General features: G+C 41.4%; 1 protein-coding gene across 5 annotated transcripts in view; it reads left to right on the forward strand.

The window, feature by feature from the left end:
• Window positions 1-17,152, forward strand: part of CFAP418 (cilia and flagella associated protein 418) — a 102,262-nt gene that overhangs the window by 37,275 nt on the left and 47,835 nt on the right. Inside the window, exon 6 of one of the 5 annotated variants that reach the window (XM_056522448.1) lies at window positions 8,628-8,697. The exons of the other annotated variants lie outside the window; for them this stretch is intronic. Coding sequence (XP_056378423.1) covers window positions 8,628-8,682 — 55 coding nt within the window. The 3' untranslated portion in view covers window positions 8,683-8,697. Of the gene's footprint in view, window positions 1-8,627; window positions 8,698-17,152 lie in introns of those variants that run through there. 5 annotated transcript variants of the gene reach the window in all.

Here is a 17,152-nt window from a genome sequence, read left to right on the forward strand (position 1 = left end):
CTAATTGTGCAGTCGTCGACACAGCTCCATGCATATGGAGAGCCGGGGCGCCAGGCAGGAGGTTGCAGGGGTCCTAGCAGTGGGACCCCCGCGATCAGACACTTATTACCCTTTCCTGTGGATTCACATAATTTGCCCCATATTTCTCCTACCAAGAGTTGTTATTCTACATCATTTGTGGGGGTAAAAGACCAAAGACACCAATTAGAGATGAGCGAATTTACAGTAAATTCGATTTGTCACGAACTTCTCAGCTCGGCAGTTGATGACTTTTCCTGCATAAATTAGTTCAGCTTTCAGGTGCTCCCGTGGGCTGGAAAAGGTGGATACAGTCCTAGGAAAGAGTCTCTTAGGACTGTATCCACCTTTTCCAGCCCACCGGAGCACCTGAAAACTGAACTAATTTATGCAGGATAAGTCATCAACTGCCGAGCCGAGAAGTTCGTGACGAATCGAATTTACTGTAAATTCGCTCATCTCTAACACCAATGTTCTTCATACAGATGTATTTCAAATAAAAACTATATCCAATATCTGCATTGTTGCTCATTCAGACGAGAACAATTTTTTTTTCTTTTTGTTTGACAAGGCTGTAGGAGTCAGTTTTACTTTATATAGGTGCCATTATGTGGTGCTTACACATTGACCTGTAGTGTACGTTCACACAGGACAGAAATGCTGCACATTTTAGCTTCCCTGTTAAAGTTAAATGGGAAAATCACAAAACCCAGAAAAAGGAGATATATGATCCTTCAGCCAATGATATACATGCCCTTGGAGACAATTTTACTAAATAATAACTCAACTGAAATCTACCAATGAGGCCACAGATAAACACATTAAGCTAAAATATATAATTTTTATTATTAAAGATGGTAAGAAAAACAATGCCTCACAATACAGTGCTCAGAAAGGTATCAAATCAGATATAGCACTAAATAATGAACACAAAACCAAGGGAGGGGGTTTAGGGTACAGGTGAAAAACCTGACCTGACCAACCCTACCTAGTCTAACCCCTTGCCCTCACTACAATAAATGTGGACAGGGAATAGGGATAGTAGAAGTCACATATACATTAAGAATAAACAATGCAATGACTTAATATGTATATACTCTTACTCCTAATGACCTACGCGTTTCACCCTTACTTGTAGTTAGGGGTTCATCAGGGCTCAGGGGAGCAGTCAACATATCATATGATATGTTGACTGCTCCCCTGAGCCCTGATGAACCCCTAACTACAAGTAAGGGTGAAACGCGTAGGTCATTAGGAGTAAGAGTATATACATATTAAGTCATTGCATTGTTTATTCTTAATGTATATGTGACTTCTACTATCCCTATTCCCTGTCCACATTTATTGTAGTGAGGGCAAGGGGTTAGACTAGGTAGAGTTGGTCAGGTCAGGTTTTTCACCTGTACCCTAAACCCCCTCCCTTGGTTTTGTGTTCATTATTTAGTGCTATATCTGATTTGATACCTTTCTGAGCACTGTATTGTGAGGCATTGTTTTTCTTACCATCTTTAATAATAAAAATTATATATTTTAGCTTAATGTGTTTATCTGTGGCCTCATTGGTAGATTTCAGTTGAGTTATTAAATGGGAAAATTCCCAGAAAATCTGCATTGCCTCAGTCCTGCGTGAACATACCCTCAGTTTGTATCAATTTCATTTGTTTTCTATAGCGTATACCAATAAACACGAATGCTGGTAGAAATTTATTATACAGGTTATTATGTACCAAATATGTGTATAGTATTTAGTGTTTTGGAACTTAAACTTTATTAAATATATATGCTGTAAAAATGTGTTTTTGTGTGGTTGTGAGTTTTTTTGTTTGTATTAATCCCATTGGAGGACCTGATTGTTATTTTTTTCATACTATAACTTACTGGCATATACACTAGCTATACAGTCATGGCTGTAAATGTTGGCACCCCTGTAATTTTTCCAGAAAATGAAGTATTTCTCACAGAAAAGGATTGCAGTAACACATGTTTTGCTATACACGTGTTTATTCCCTTTGTGTGTATTGGAACTAAACCAAAAAAGGGAGGAAAAAAAGCAAATTGGTCATAATGTCACACCAAACTCCATAAATGGGCTGGACAAAATTATTGGCACCCTTAACTTAATATTTGGTTGCACACCCTTTGGAAAAAATAACTGAAATCAGTCACTTCCTATAACCATCAATAAGCTTCTTACACCTCTCAGCCGGAATGTTGGACCACTCTTCCTTTGCAAACTGCTTCAGGTCTTTCTTATTGGAAGGCGCCTTTTCCCAACAGCAATTTTAAGATCTCTCCACAGGTGTTTAATGGATTTAGATCTGGATTAATTGTTGACCACTTCAGAACTCTCCAGCGCTTTGTTGCCATCCATTTTTGGGTGCTTTTTGACATATATTTGGGGTCATTGTCCTGCTGAAAGACCCAAGATCTCGGACGCAAACCCAGCTTTCTGACACTGGGCTGTACAGTGCGACCCAAAATCCGTGGTAATCCTCAGATGTCATGATGCCTTGCACACATTCAAGGCACCCAGTACCAGAGGCAGCAAAACAACCCCAAAACATCATTGAACCTCCACCATATTTCACTGTAGGTACTGTGTTCTTTTCTTTGTAGGCCTCATTCTGTTTTCGGTAAACAGTAGAATGATGTGCTTCACCGAAAAGCTCTATCTTGGTCTCATCTGTCCACAAGATGTTTTCCCAGAAGGATTTTCCCAGAAGTTCTTTTTGACCAAATGTAGTCTTGCTTTTATATGTTATATGTCAGCAGTGGGGTCCTCCTGGGTCTCCTGCCATAGCGTTTCATTTCATTTAAATATTGACCGATAGTTCGTGCTGACACTGATGTTCCCTGAGCCTGCAGGACAGCTTGAATGTCTTTGGAACTTGTTTGGGGCTGCTTATCCACCATCCGGACTATCCTGCATTGACACCCTTCATCAATTTTTCATTTCCGTCCACACCCAGGGAGATTAGCTACAGTGCCATAGGCTGCTAACATCTTGATAATGTTGCGCACTGTGGACAAAGGCAAATCTAGATCTCTGGAGATGGACTTGTAATCTTGAGATTGTTGATATTTTTCCACAAATTTGGTTCTCAAGTCCTCAGACAGTTCTCTTCTCCTCTTTCTGTTGTCCATACTTAACACAGACACACAATGCAAAGACTAAGTGAACTTCTCTCCTTTTTATCTGCTTTCAGGTGTGATTTTTATATTGCCCACACCTGTTACTTGCCCCAGGTGAGTTTAAAGGAGCATCACATGCCTGAAACAATCTTATATTTCCACAATTTTGAAAGGGTGCCAATAATTTTGTCGAGCCCATTTTTGGAGTTTGGTGTGACATTATGTCCAATTAGCTTTTTTTCCTCCCTTTTTTGGTTTAGTTCCAATGCACACAAAGGGAATAAACATGTATAGGAAAACATGTGTTACTGCAATCCTTTTCTGTGAGAAATACTTCATTTTATATACAAATTACGGCCATGACTGCATATGTGCCAGTAATTTACTGACATACACACTGCACAGTGTGAACACAGCCTTACACGTGCCAGTTATCAGCAATGAGCATTTCTAGAAACTGCCCGTATACATGTATTTGATGCTCAGTATTTCTGTGCTAGAAAAGTCTATGGGAGTAATAATAAATACCCATAGATTTTGCAAGCACTGAGATACGCTATGTGTGACCCTACCCTGCTGTTATTAAAGGGGTACTCTGCTGCTTAGCGTTTGGAACAAACTGTTCCGAGCGCTGAAGCCGGCGCCGGGAGCTCGTGACTTCATAGCCCTGCCCCACAGTTTGTTCCAAATGCTGAGCAGCGGAGTACCCCTTTAAATAGATAAAAACAATCAGGAGTTTGTTTTTGTTTTAAACAATGCTGGCTGCCTACAATTATATGTCTGAGATATGTTATTTTAGATATACAATGATACTATATATACCTCATCCTTGTAATACTTTGTGTTTTATCTCTCAGAAATATTATACACTTGTATTTGCCATTTAAAATCCCAGGAGAGGTGAGTAAAGTGAGTGTGTTTAGGGTCCCACCTGCAGTAAGGCCAGTTCTACGTGGATGGATAGGGGACACATTTTGATCAAAGAGTGTGCTAAGAGCCTCAACATTTTTTGACAAAATATCAAAACCTTCTTTTTGACATTTAAAACGTGTTTTTTGGGTCTCTAAAGGGGTACTCCACTGACCAGCATTCAGAACATTCAGTTCCGAACGCCGTGTACGTGCTGCGGGTGTCGGCCACGCCCTCTCGTAACGTCACACCATGCCCCCCTCAATGCAAGTCTATGGGAGGGGGCGTGGCTTAGGTGCATGTGAGACTTTTATGCACCGAATATAAGCAAATAAAGACAGTGATAAATGTTCCCCTACTTTCGCAACTATGCACCATATTTTCGAGCAGCCTGAGCCCTTGTTAAAAATCTGGCGCAATCTTAGACTGCCTGTGTAAATTTAAACTGCCTCAGAATCGGCCAATTTTTAAATATCTCCCCACATGAGATTAAAAACATAAATAAAAAAAAACTCATACACACACTGCAGCTTAAAGGGGTACTCCGATGCTCAGCATTTGGTACAAACTGTTCCGAACGCTGGAGCCGGGAGCTCGTGACGTCACAGCCCCGCCCCCTCATTGTGTCACGCCCCGCCCCCTCAATGCAAGTCTATGGGAGGGGGCGTGACGGCCGTCACGCCCCCTCCCATAGACTTGCATTGAGGGGACGGGGAGTGACATGAGGGGGCGGGGCTGTGACGTCACGAGCTTCCGGCTCCAGCGTTCGAACAGTTTGTTCCAAACACTGAGCAGCGGAGTACCCCTTTAAATACACAAAAAATGTGGTTTAAAATTAGGCCTACAGTCTGAAATTCAGATGTGCAGCAGGTCAGATATTGTGTAGGAAACGCTGTGGATTTATTGTCCATTCTCCATTGACTTCGCTGCATGTGATCTTACCCGTAATAAGTCGGCTCCTCTGTGCTTTCTGGGAGACCAATACTTTAGCAGGCTGTCGCTCCAGTATAAACTTTCTGATGGACATTGCCCTTTGGTATTTCGCTCAATACATTCTTTTGTAAACTTTGTGTTATTTTTCTCTATTTTTCTATCTTTATCCTTTGACTCTAATGGGCTCCAGCTGGCTTTGAGGATGCAGGAAAGGACATTGTGCTGCTGCCCTAAAGAGATTTCTATCCTCAGAAACCCTCTTGGCTTATTTCTTACTTCACAGCTAAAATGTATTGTGTGTATATTATTTATTTATATATATATATATATAAATATATATATATATATACACACACTACTGATTGAAAACTGTCTCACATTAACAAGCGGCCTTGTTGCTCATCAGCTCATGATATGAGTCGGACTGTTTCATTTTCGCAGACGTGAAGTTTACAGTTTTTTGCATAAATGTATACTTCTTTAACCCCTTAAGGACCAAGCCCATTTTGACCTTAAAGGGGTACTCCAGTAGAATTATTATTTTTTTAAATCAACAGGTGCCAGAAATGTAAACAGATTTGTAAATTACTTCTATAAAAAAAAAAAAATCGTAATCCTTCCAGTATTTATTAGCTGCTGAATACTACAGAGGAAATTATTTTCTTTTTGGAACACAGTGCTTTCTGCTGAATCACGAGCACAGTGCTCTCTGCTGACATCTCTGTCCATTTTAGGAACTGCCCAGAGCAGCATATGTTTGCTATGGGGATTTTTTCCTACTCTGGACAGTTCCTAAAATGGACAGAGATGTCAGCAGAGAGCACTGTGCTCGTGATGTACTGAAGGATTAAGATTTTTTTAATAGAAGTAATTTACAAATCTGTTTAACTTTCTGGCACCAGTTGATTTAAAAAAAAAAAAAAAATTGCACCGGATTACCCCTTTAACCTCTTGGGGACGCAGGGCGTATGCATACGCCCTGCATCCCCGATCCTTAAGGACTCAGTTTATTGGGTTTAAACTGTTCTCAACCCGGTGGGTCCTGGTTGCTACGGGCAGCCAGGACCCACGGCTGATGCCGGGCATGGCCGATCGGGCAGATGCCCAGCATTGACCCTGTAGATGCTGCGATCAAAGTTGATTACGGCGTCTAAAACTAAAGTAAAATATTCCCGGCAGTTCAGCGGAGCTGATCGGGACTATGCGCAGCAGGCTAGAGCAGCAGACCGCCAGTTTCACTTTGCAATGACAGAGCACTGAATAGTGTATGCAATCAGAAGATTGCATGTTTTAGCACCCTATGGGGGCTAAAAAAAAAAAAAATGTAAAAAAAAAGGATAATAAAGGTTCATTAACCCCTTCCCTATTAAAAGTTTAAAACACCCCCCTTTTCCCATTTTTTAAATAAAATAATGTAATAAAGAATAAATATAATCATATATGGTACCGCCACATGCGTAAATGTCCGAACTATTAAAATATAAGGTTAGCTAAACTACATGGTCGATGGCGTACACGTAAAAAAAATACCAAATTCCAAAATTGTGTATTTTTGGTCACTTCATATACCATAAAAATATTAATAAAAAGCGATCAAAAAGTCCCATCAAAACAAAAATGGTACAGATAAAAACTACAGATGACGGCACAAAAAATGAGCCCTCATACCGCTCGGTACACGGAAAAATAAAAAAGTTATAGGGGTCATAAGGTGCCAATTTTAAACATACTAATTTTGGTGCATGTAGTTTATAATTTTTTTAAGTATTAAAATAAAACCTATATAAATTGGGTATCCTTGTAACCGTATGGACCTACAGAATAAAGATATGCTGTCATTTTTACCAAATATTGCACTGTGTAGAAACGTGAGCCCCCAAATTTACAAAATGTTTTTTTTTTATTTCACCCCACAAATAATTAAATTTTTTTTTTGTTTCACCGCAGGTTATATTCTAAAATAAGTGATGTGATTGCAAAGCACAATTGGTGACGCAAAAAACAAGCCCTTATATGTGTCTGTAGGTGCAAAATTGAGAGTCATGATTTTTAGACCATGCCAATTTTATTTTTGAGTTTGTTTTTTCCCCCCTCACCTTGTAAAATCCAGAACTCTTTTTTATTTCTATTTACAGACCCATATAAGGGCTTGTTTTTTTGCGTGATCAATTGTACTTTGTAATGAAACCTCTCATTTTACGCAAAAATGTTCGGTGAACCCAAAGAATCATTTTTTTAGGGAGGAAATTTAAATGAATACCAAAATTTAGCACATTTTGGAGGGTTTCGTTTTCACACTGTACACTTTACGGTAAAAATTACGTGTTCTTTATTCTGTGGGTCAATACGATTAAAATGATACCCATGATATATGCTTTTCTATTTGTGTACTGCTTAAAAAAATGTCAAACTTTTTGTATAAAATCGCCCTATTTTGACCACCTATAACTTTTTCATTTCTCCGTATATAGGGTGGTATGAGGGCTCATTTTTTGCACCGTCATCTGTACTTTTTATTGATACCACATTTGCATATAAAAACCTTTTACGTTTATGCCATTCACCGTACGGGATTATTAACATTATATTTTGATAGTTCGGACATTTACGCATGCAGCAATACCAAATACTTTTATGCTTTTTGGGGGGAAAAAGGGACAATTTTAATTTTTTTTATTGGTGGAGGGATTTTTAACTTTTTTACATTTTTCAATAATTTTTTTTTTACACTTTTTATGTCCCCATAGGGGATTTTTTATAGCAATCATTTGATTGCTAATACTGTTCAGTGTTATGCATACTGATCAGTGTTATCGGTGATTTTCTGCTCTGGTCTGCTCGATCTCAGACCAGAGGAGAAGACCCGAGGAGATGGCTGGAGGCAGGTGAGGGGACCTCCGTCCGCCATTACAGATGATCAGATCACCGCGGCAGCGCTGTGGGCGATCCGATCATCTATTTTAACATGCGCATTGCCGCAGATGCCGTGATCTGTATTGATCACGGCATCTGAGGGGTTAATGGCGAAAATCCGTGGATGTCGGCCATTACCAGCAGGTCCTTGGCTACTGATAGCAACCGGAACCTGCAGTGTATGACGCGAACACCGCTCCGATGCTCGCAGTTATACACAGGACGTAAATGTACATCCTGGTGCACTAAGTACCTCCGTTTACGTCCGTGGTCGTTAAGGGGTTAATAAAAAAAAAAAAAAATGCATTCCGTTTTTTTCATGACATAGACCGCATGCATACACAGTGTGACCTACACCCAATTTACACCCATGCTTGTTATATAGTGGGGAGAACAAGTATTTGATACACTGCTGATTTTGCAGGTTTTCCTACTTATAAAGCATTTAGAGGTCTGTAATTCTTTTAGGTACTCTTCAACTCTTCTTCTGTGAGAGACAGAATCTAAAACAAAAACCTAGAAAATCCCATTGTATGGTTTTTTTTAAATGTTTTTATTAATCATAACATCACCATAGAGAGGGTTAAGAATGTACCAATACAAGGTAACAACACTGTTGATGTTTTTATTGTACTGTATGTTTTCATTGTATAACAAAGTACAAGAACAACAAATAAAGCACAACTTTCTTACGAATCATTTCATCAATTATGACTCCTAAGGAGGATCAAAGAAAAGAAGAAAGAGGGTGGCAGGAGAGTAACCCTGGAGGGATAAATAAGGTCAAACCAAGGAGTGCCCAAGGAGAATCAAGACCACTCAACCCCAGTATTAGGGCAATTGTACTTAACCTAGATAAGGATGAAAGGAGATAAGATGCTATGTGGTGAGTCAAAGGTGAGTTGTACTATTAAGACCTCACTTTCTCATCAAATGAACATACTGACTTGTTTTTTCCACTGGGACACTCTAGGACCTGGGTTCTCAACCTGGGGTATGCTTACCCCTAGGGGTACACCAGTGGCTGTCAGGTGGTACGCGAAAGCGCTGTCAAATACCGGCCATGCATTGGCCAGTATTTGACAGCGCATAGCGGAGAATGGCCGCGGCAGCTCACTGTACTGTAGCCGCCGCCCGAGCTCCGGTGTGGCCATGGCTACTGTGAGTGAGCTGGGTGGTTGCCGGGGAGACGTGCGACCTCCCCTGACGTTGTGCGGACTTGCCACACAGCGCAGGAGGACGTCATACGTCAGTGTGGCCCCGCCGAACTGTATGGCACGGAGGGGGACTGTGTGGGACAGAGGGGGGATGTATGCCTTGTGCTTTATTACTCCCCATCCCCTCTCCGCCATTATCCCTCTGCCCTCCAATCTTAATCCTCTTGCGCCATTCCCCCTTCCTATGACCCCCTTTTGCCATATCTGATAATAATGGCACAAGGGGATTAATATGGAGGGGAGAAATGGCAAAAGGGGATCAGAGGGAGGGGGAATAATGACACAAGGGGATTAGGATGGAGGGAGGGATAATCAACCCCCCCCCCCCCCTCCATATTAATCCCCTTGTGTTATTATTCCCCCTCCATCTTAATCCCCATGTGCTATTATTCCCCCCTCCCTCTGATCCCCTTTTGCCATATTGGATAATAATGGCACAAGGGGATTAAGATGGAAGAGGGAATAATCGCACAAGGGGATAAAGATGGAGAAGGGAATTATCGCACAAGGAGATAAAGATGGAGGAGGGAATAATCGCACAAGGAGATAAAGATGGAGGGGGAATAATAACACAAGGGGATAAAGATGGAGGAGGAATAATAACACAAGGGGATAAAGATGGAGGAGGGAATAATAACACAAGGGGATAAAGATGGAGGAGGAGGAATAATAGCACAAGGGGATAAAGATGGAGGAGGAATAATAACACAAGGGGATAAAGATGGAGGAGGGAATAATAACACAAGGGGATAAAGATGGAGGGGGGAATAATAACACAAGGGGATAAAGATGGAGGAGGGGGAATAATAACACAAGGGGATAAAGATGGAGGAGGGGGAATAATGGCACAAGGGGATAAAGATGGAGGAGGAGGAATAATAGCACAAGGGGATAAAGATGGAGGAGGAATAATAACACAAGGGAATAAAGATGGAGGAGGAGGAATAATAACACAAGGGGATAAAGATGGAGGAGGGGGAATAATGGCACAAGGGGATAAAGATGGAGGAGGGGGAATAATGGCACAAGGGGATAAAGATGGAGGAGGAGGAATAATAGCACAAGGGGATAAAGATGGAGGAGGAATAATGACACAAGGGGATAAAGATGGGGGAGGAATAATAACAAGGGGATAAAGATGGAGGAGGAGGAATAATAACACAAGGGGATAAAGATGGAGGAGGAATAATAACACAAGGGGATAAAGATGGAGGGGGGAATAATAACACAAGGGGATTAAGATGGAGGAGGAATAATATCACAAGGGGATAAAGATGGAGGAGGAATAATAACACAAGGGGATAAAGATGGAGGGGGGAATAATAACACAAGGGGATTAAGATGGAGGAGGAATAATATCACAAGGGGATAAAGATGGAGGAGGGAATAATAACACAAGGGGATTAAGATGGAGGGGGAATAATAACACAAGGGGATAAAGATGGAGGAGGAATAATAACACAAGGGGATAAAGATGGAGGAGGAATAATAACACAAGGGGATAAAGATGGAGGGGGGAATAATAACACAAGGGGATTAAGATGGAGGAGGAATAATAACACAAGGGGATAAAGATGGAGGGGGAATAATAACACAAGGGGATAAAGATGGAGGGGGAATAATAACACAAGGGGATAAAGATGGAGAAGGAATAATAACACAAGGGGATTAAGATGGAGGGGGGAATAATAGCACAAAGGGATTAAGATGGAGGAATGCATTAGTATAAAGGTAAGAACGCGCCTTTTTTCCCGCGGGTACCCCTCGTGCGCAAGTTCCGTGCGAGGGGGTACCCGCAGACATACTTTCAGCCTTTGGGGGTACAGTCGCCAAAAAGGTTGAGAACCACTGCTCTAGGAGACCTTTACCCTCATCGCAGTCACCTTTTTGGCCCAAAAAGAGAGTCTCAAAGAAATATCCTGTCACGGTGTGACCACACCACCTCATCTAATAGACCAAACAGACAAATTTCAAGGATGCTCCACAAACAGAGGTTCAGTCACCTCCATCCAGAAACGCACAATCCCAGATTAGAGGCCAAAAATTGTCACAAGGTGAATGACAACACTCGTGGCAGCCTACCCATTCTGTAAAGCCTAAAATAGCATTGATGTATAATATATAGTTGAAAGAGTTTATTGTTGGCAGCCTGGGAAACATCGGTGCAACTCAACCACGTTCATCCATTCCTCATCCATAAGAGTAGGGATCAGCTCATGCCATTTACTTCTACTGACAATCGAGTAGAGGAGATGTTATTGCCCAGGATTGTGTGTACAGGACCAAGATCAGCCCTGTGCATATATCTTGGGAACAGGAGGGCATTTTAAGAAACCATGAAAAGGTTTGAGATCAAGGCACCCAAAGCTGTTTAATGATCGTAACATCTCGGTTTATTGGTTTGGCCACAGGTCTTTTAGTGCAATTGCAAAGCAGCTTTTTTTTACGTGGATATTATGTCATAGTATGCCCTTATGTCAGTACGTGTGTCCTAATTGGACATCCCCATATTTTTAGATTTGTTAAATTAGAGTTTTGATTATCTAATAGCTGTACCGGTCATTGGTCTCCATAATGTTCCCCATACTGATGATGTGCAGCCATTGCCGCAGTCACTGAAGTGTGCAACCATGCACTTGTGTCTGTGCCGTTTCCTTTATTAGCTAAGAGAAAAGAATCTAGGGGGAGATTTATCAAAACCATTGGAGAGGAACAGTTGCCCATAGCAACCAATCAGATTGCTTCTTTCATTCTTAACAAGGCCTGTAAAAAATGAAAGAAGCGATCTGATTGGTTGCTATGGGCAACTCAGCAACTTTCCCTCTCCACAGGTTTTTATAAATCTCCCCCTTAGTCATAAGTTATATATAGACACACTCGCAGTTTCCTTGACCTGGTGCACAGTAATACTAGTAATGGGTTTTGTGTGAAAAGTTCCAGGATAACTTCTCATTTATTCACGTAACTCTCTGCACATTCTGGGCTAAGTAGTCATGGGGGTGGTGCTACTCAATGACTAATAAGTGTTTATACAAAGAGTTTCAAGCATTGAGTATGACGACCAACTTAAAGGGGTATTCCAGGAAAAAACTTTTTTTTATATATCAACTGGTTCCAGAAAGTTAAACAGATTTGTAAATTACTTCTATTAAAAAATCTTAATCCTTTCAGTACTTATGAGCTTCTGAAGTTAAGGTTGTTCTTTTCTGTCTAAGTAATCTCTGATGACCTGTGTCTTGGGAACCGCCCAGTTTAGAAGCAAATCCCCATAGCAAACCTCTTCTAAACTGGGCGTTTCCCGAGACATGTGTCATCAGAGAGCACTTAGACAGAAAAGAACAACCTAAACTTCAGAAGCTCATAAGTACTGAAAGGATTAAGATTTTTTTAATAGAAGTAATTTACAAATCTGTTTAACTTTCTGGAGCCAGTTGATATATAAAAAAAAAGTTTTTTCCTGGATAACCCCTTTAACTACTTTGCCCACAATGAGCAAAGTTGCCAAGTGGATGGTCTTACTCTTTGTACATGAACACCCATGCACACTGACAGTTCTCAATCATTGAGCAGGACTGCCCACATAATTACTTATACACATATAGCTGACAGTCACCGAGTAGGACAACCCACATGACTACTTATACACAGATAGCTGACAGTCACAGAGTAGGTCAACCCACATGACTACTTATCACAGATTGCTGACAGTCACCAAGTAGGACAACCCACATGACTACTTATCACAGATTGCTGACTGTCACTGAGTAGGACAACCCACATGACTTCTTATCACAGATAGCTGACTGTCACCAAGTAGGACAACCTACATGACTACTTATCACAGATAGCTGACTGTCACTGAGTAGGACAACCTACATGACTACTTATCACAGATAGCTGACTGTCACTGAGTAGGACAACCTACATGACTACTTATCACAGATAGCTGACTGTCACCGAGTAGGACAACCTACATGACTACTTATCACAGATAGCTGACTGTCACTGAGTAGAACAACCTACATGACTACTTATCACAGATAGCTGACTGTCACTGAGTAGAACAACCTACATGACTACTTATAACAGATAGCTGACAGTCAACGAGTAGGACAACCTACATGACTACTTATAACAGATAACTGACAGTCAACGAGTAGGACAACCCACATGACTACTTATCACAGATAACTGACAGTCACCGAGTAGGACAACCCACATGACTACTTATCACAGATAGCTGACAGTCACCGGGTAGGACAACCCACATGACTACTTATCACAGATTTCTGACAGTCACCGAGTAGGACAACCCACATGACTACTTATCACAGATAGCTGACAGTCACCGGGTAGGACAACCCACATGACTACTTATCACAGATTGCTGACAGTCACAGAGTAGGACAACCCACATGACTACTTATCACAGATTGCTGACAGTCACCGAGTAGGTCAACCTACATGACTACTTATCACAGATTGCTGACAGTCACAGAGTAGGACTGCCCACATGACTACTTATCACAGATAGCTGACAGTCACCGAGTAGGACAACCTACATGACTACTTATCACAGATAGCTGACTGTCACCAAGTAGGACAACCTACATGACTACTTATCACAGATAGCTGACTGTCACTGAGTAGAACAACCTACATGACTACTTATCACAGATAGCTGACTGTCACCGAGTAGGACAACCTACATGACTACTTATCACAGATTGCTGACAGTCACCGAGTAGGACAACCCACATGACTACTTATCACAGATAACTGACAGTCACCGAGTAGGACAACCTACATGACTATTACTTATAACAGATAGCTGACTGTCACTGAGTAGTACAACCTACATGACTACTTATCACAGATAGCTGACTGTCACTGAGTAGGACAACCCACATGACTACTTATCACAGATAGCTGACTGTCACTGAGTAGGACAACCCACATGACTACTTATCACAGATAGCTGACTGTCACTGAGTAGGACAACCCACATGACTACTTATCACAGATAGCTGACTGTCACTGAGTAGGACAACCCACATGACTACTTATCACAGATAGCTGACTGTCACTGAGTAGGACAACCCACATGACTACTTATCACAGATAGCTGACTGTCACTGAGTAGGACAACCCACATGACTACTTATCACAGATAGCTGACTGTCACTGAGTAGGACAACCCACATGACTACTTATCACAGATAGCTGACTGTCACTGAGTAGGACAACCCACATGACTACTTATCACAGATAGCTGACTGTCACCGAGTAGGACAACCCACATGACTACATATCACAGATAGCTGACTGTCACTGAGTAGGACAACCTACATGACTACTTATCACAGATAGCTGACTGTCACTGAGTAGGACAACCTACATGACTACTTATCACAGATAGCTGACTGTCACTGAGTAGGACAACCTACATGACTACTTATCACAGATAGCTGACTGTCACTGAGTAGGACAACCCACATGACTACTTATCACAGATAGCTGACTGTCACTGAGTAGGACAACCCACATGACTACTTATCACAGATAGCTGACTGTCACTGAGTAGGACAACCCACATGACTACTTATCACAGATAGCTGACTGTCACTGAGTAGGACAACCCACATGACTACTTATCACAGATAGCTGACTGTCACTGAGTAGGACAACCCACATGACTACTTATCACAGATAGCTGACTGTCACTGAGTAGGACAACCCACATGACTACTTATCACAGATAGCTGACTGTCACTGAGTAGGACAACCCACATGACTACTTATCACAGATAGCTGACTGTCACTGAGTAGGACAACCCACATGACTACTTATCACAGATAGCTGACTGTCACCGAGTAGGACAACCCACATGACTACATATCACAGATAGCTGACTGTCACTGAGTAGGACAACCTACATGACTACTTATCACAGATAGCTGACTGTCACTGAGTAGGACAACCTACATGACTACTTATCACAGATAGCTGACTGTCACTGAGTAGGACAACCTACATGACTACTTATCACAGATAGCTGACTGTCACTGAGTAGGACAACCCACATGACTACTTATCACAGATAGCTGACTGTCACTGAGTAGGACAACCCACATGACTACTTATCACAGATAGCTGACTGTCACTGAGTAGGACAACCCACATGACTACTTATCACAGATAGCTGACTGTCACTGAGTAGGACAACCCACATGACTACTTATCACAGATAGCTGACTGTCACCGAGTAGGACAACCCACATGACTACATATCACAGATAGCTGACTGTCACTGAGTAGGACAACCTACATGACTACTTATCACAGATAGCTGACTGTCACTGAGTAGGACAACCCACATGACTACTTATCACAGATAGCTGACTGTCACTGAGTAGGACAACCTACATGACTACTTATCACAGATAGCTGACTGTCACTGAGTAGGACAACCCACATGACTACTTATCACAGATAGCTGGCTGTCACTGAGTAGGACAACCCACATGACTAGTTATCACAGATTGCTGACTGTCACTGAGTAGGACAACCCACATGACTACTTATCACAGATAGCTGACTGTCACTGAGTAGGACAACCCACATGACTACTTATACACAGATTGCTGACAGTTATCCTGGAACTTTTCCTCCCACAAATCTGCTAAGCACCTCCTGTTCTAGCTTGAACTGCATTTCCATGTGACAGGTTCCCTTTTAAAAATGATCTGTCAGCTATCCTGATATGTCTTAATTAGTAATTAATTGTGTTTACTATAAAACAACGCCTAGGACATATTTTCTTAGAACCCTTTATTGCTCCGTTCCTTTTTTTAAAATTCTTCCTCAAAGTGTATGAATAAACTGACAAGTGAGCGCTACCATTCCCCTTGTCCATAAAGTGAGTCCCTAAACGGTGTAGAGTCTACAGAGTCTGACGAGGGGTCACTGACTAAAATACATACCTTTGGGCCGGAGATATGCCCCACCGATGATCCACTGCTATATTCTGTGAAGTGCATGCTGAAGGCGGGCCCCGCCGGCTCAATTTATATATTTATTGTCTGTGACTCCACGTCACTAGTCAATTTGGCGTGCGCAGTAGTGTTGAGCACGAATATTCGTAATGCGAATCTTTATCACGAATATTGGCACTTCGCGATTTCCTGAATATTTACAATATAGTGCTATATATTCGGAATGACGAATATTCGTGTTTTTTTTCACATGCAAATTTTCCATGCGAATAGGGGTCTATCACGTGGGTCTGTTTATTTATTTATTTTTTTTTTTTTCACATGCAAATTTTCCATGCAAATTTTCGCACGCAAAAAAAAAAAAGTGAATGAACATAGCAAATTTCGCGAACATAGGACGAATAATCGTCAATATATTTGCGAAATATCACAAATTTGAATATGGCCCCTGCTGCTCATCACTAGTGCGCAGTGCCCATGCACCTTTTTACTCTAAGAAAAGCCCACTTGCTTTGAAGTGGCACGGCTAGGCTAAAACAGCGGAAGGTCTAATTTTTTTGCGCAAACCAGGATCTTCAGAAAAAAAAATTGATGCCAATAATAAAGCATAACAAATTCCGCCATATATTTCCAAAAAGTATATGTACCCCCTTTCTAGTTATTGGGTTCAGGTGTTTCAGCCATACCCATTGCAAGTAAATGCATCATACAATCTCCATAGATAATCCTTGTGAAGTTATGGGTCATACTGAAAGGCTCAGTGACTTAATGTGGCACTGCCATAGGATGCCACCTCTGCCGCAAGTCATTGTGTAAAATCGCTGATCTGCTACATCCGTCACCTGGAAGTGTTGTTACTTCTAGATGCTCTAAGTTCACGGTAATAGCATGAAGCAGTAGACCGTGCAAACCTACAGAGCGTGGAGCGTAGACACTGTCTATCCGCTGTTGCATCACTTACTACAGAGATGAGCACATAAGATGGGTTTCGATGGTTGTGCAGATCACCATATGCAATTCCAAAAAAAGGCTCT

Source organism: Hyla sarda, chromosome 5 (genome assembly GCF_029499605.1).
Source record: "Hyla sarda isolate aHylSar1 chromosome 5, aHylSar1.hap1, whole genome shotgun sequence".
In the NCBI taxonomy this organism is placed as follows: Eukaryota; Metazoa; Chordata; class Amphibia; order Anura; family Hylidae; genus Hyla; species Hyla sarda.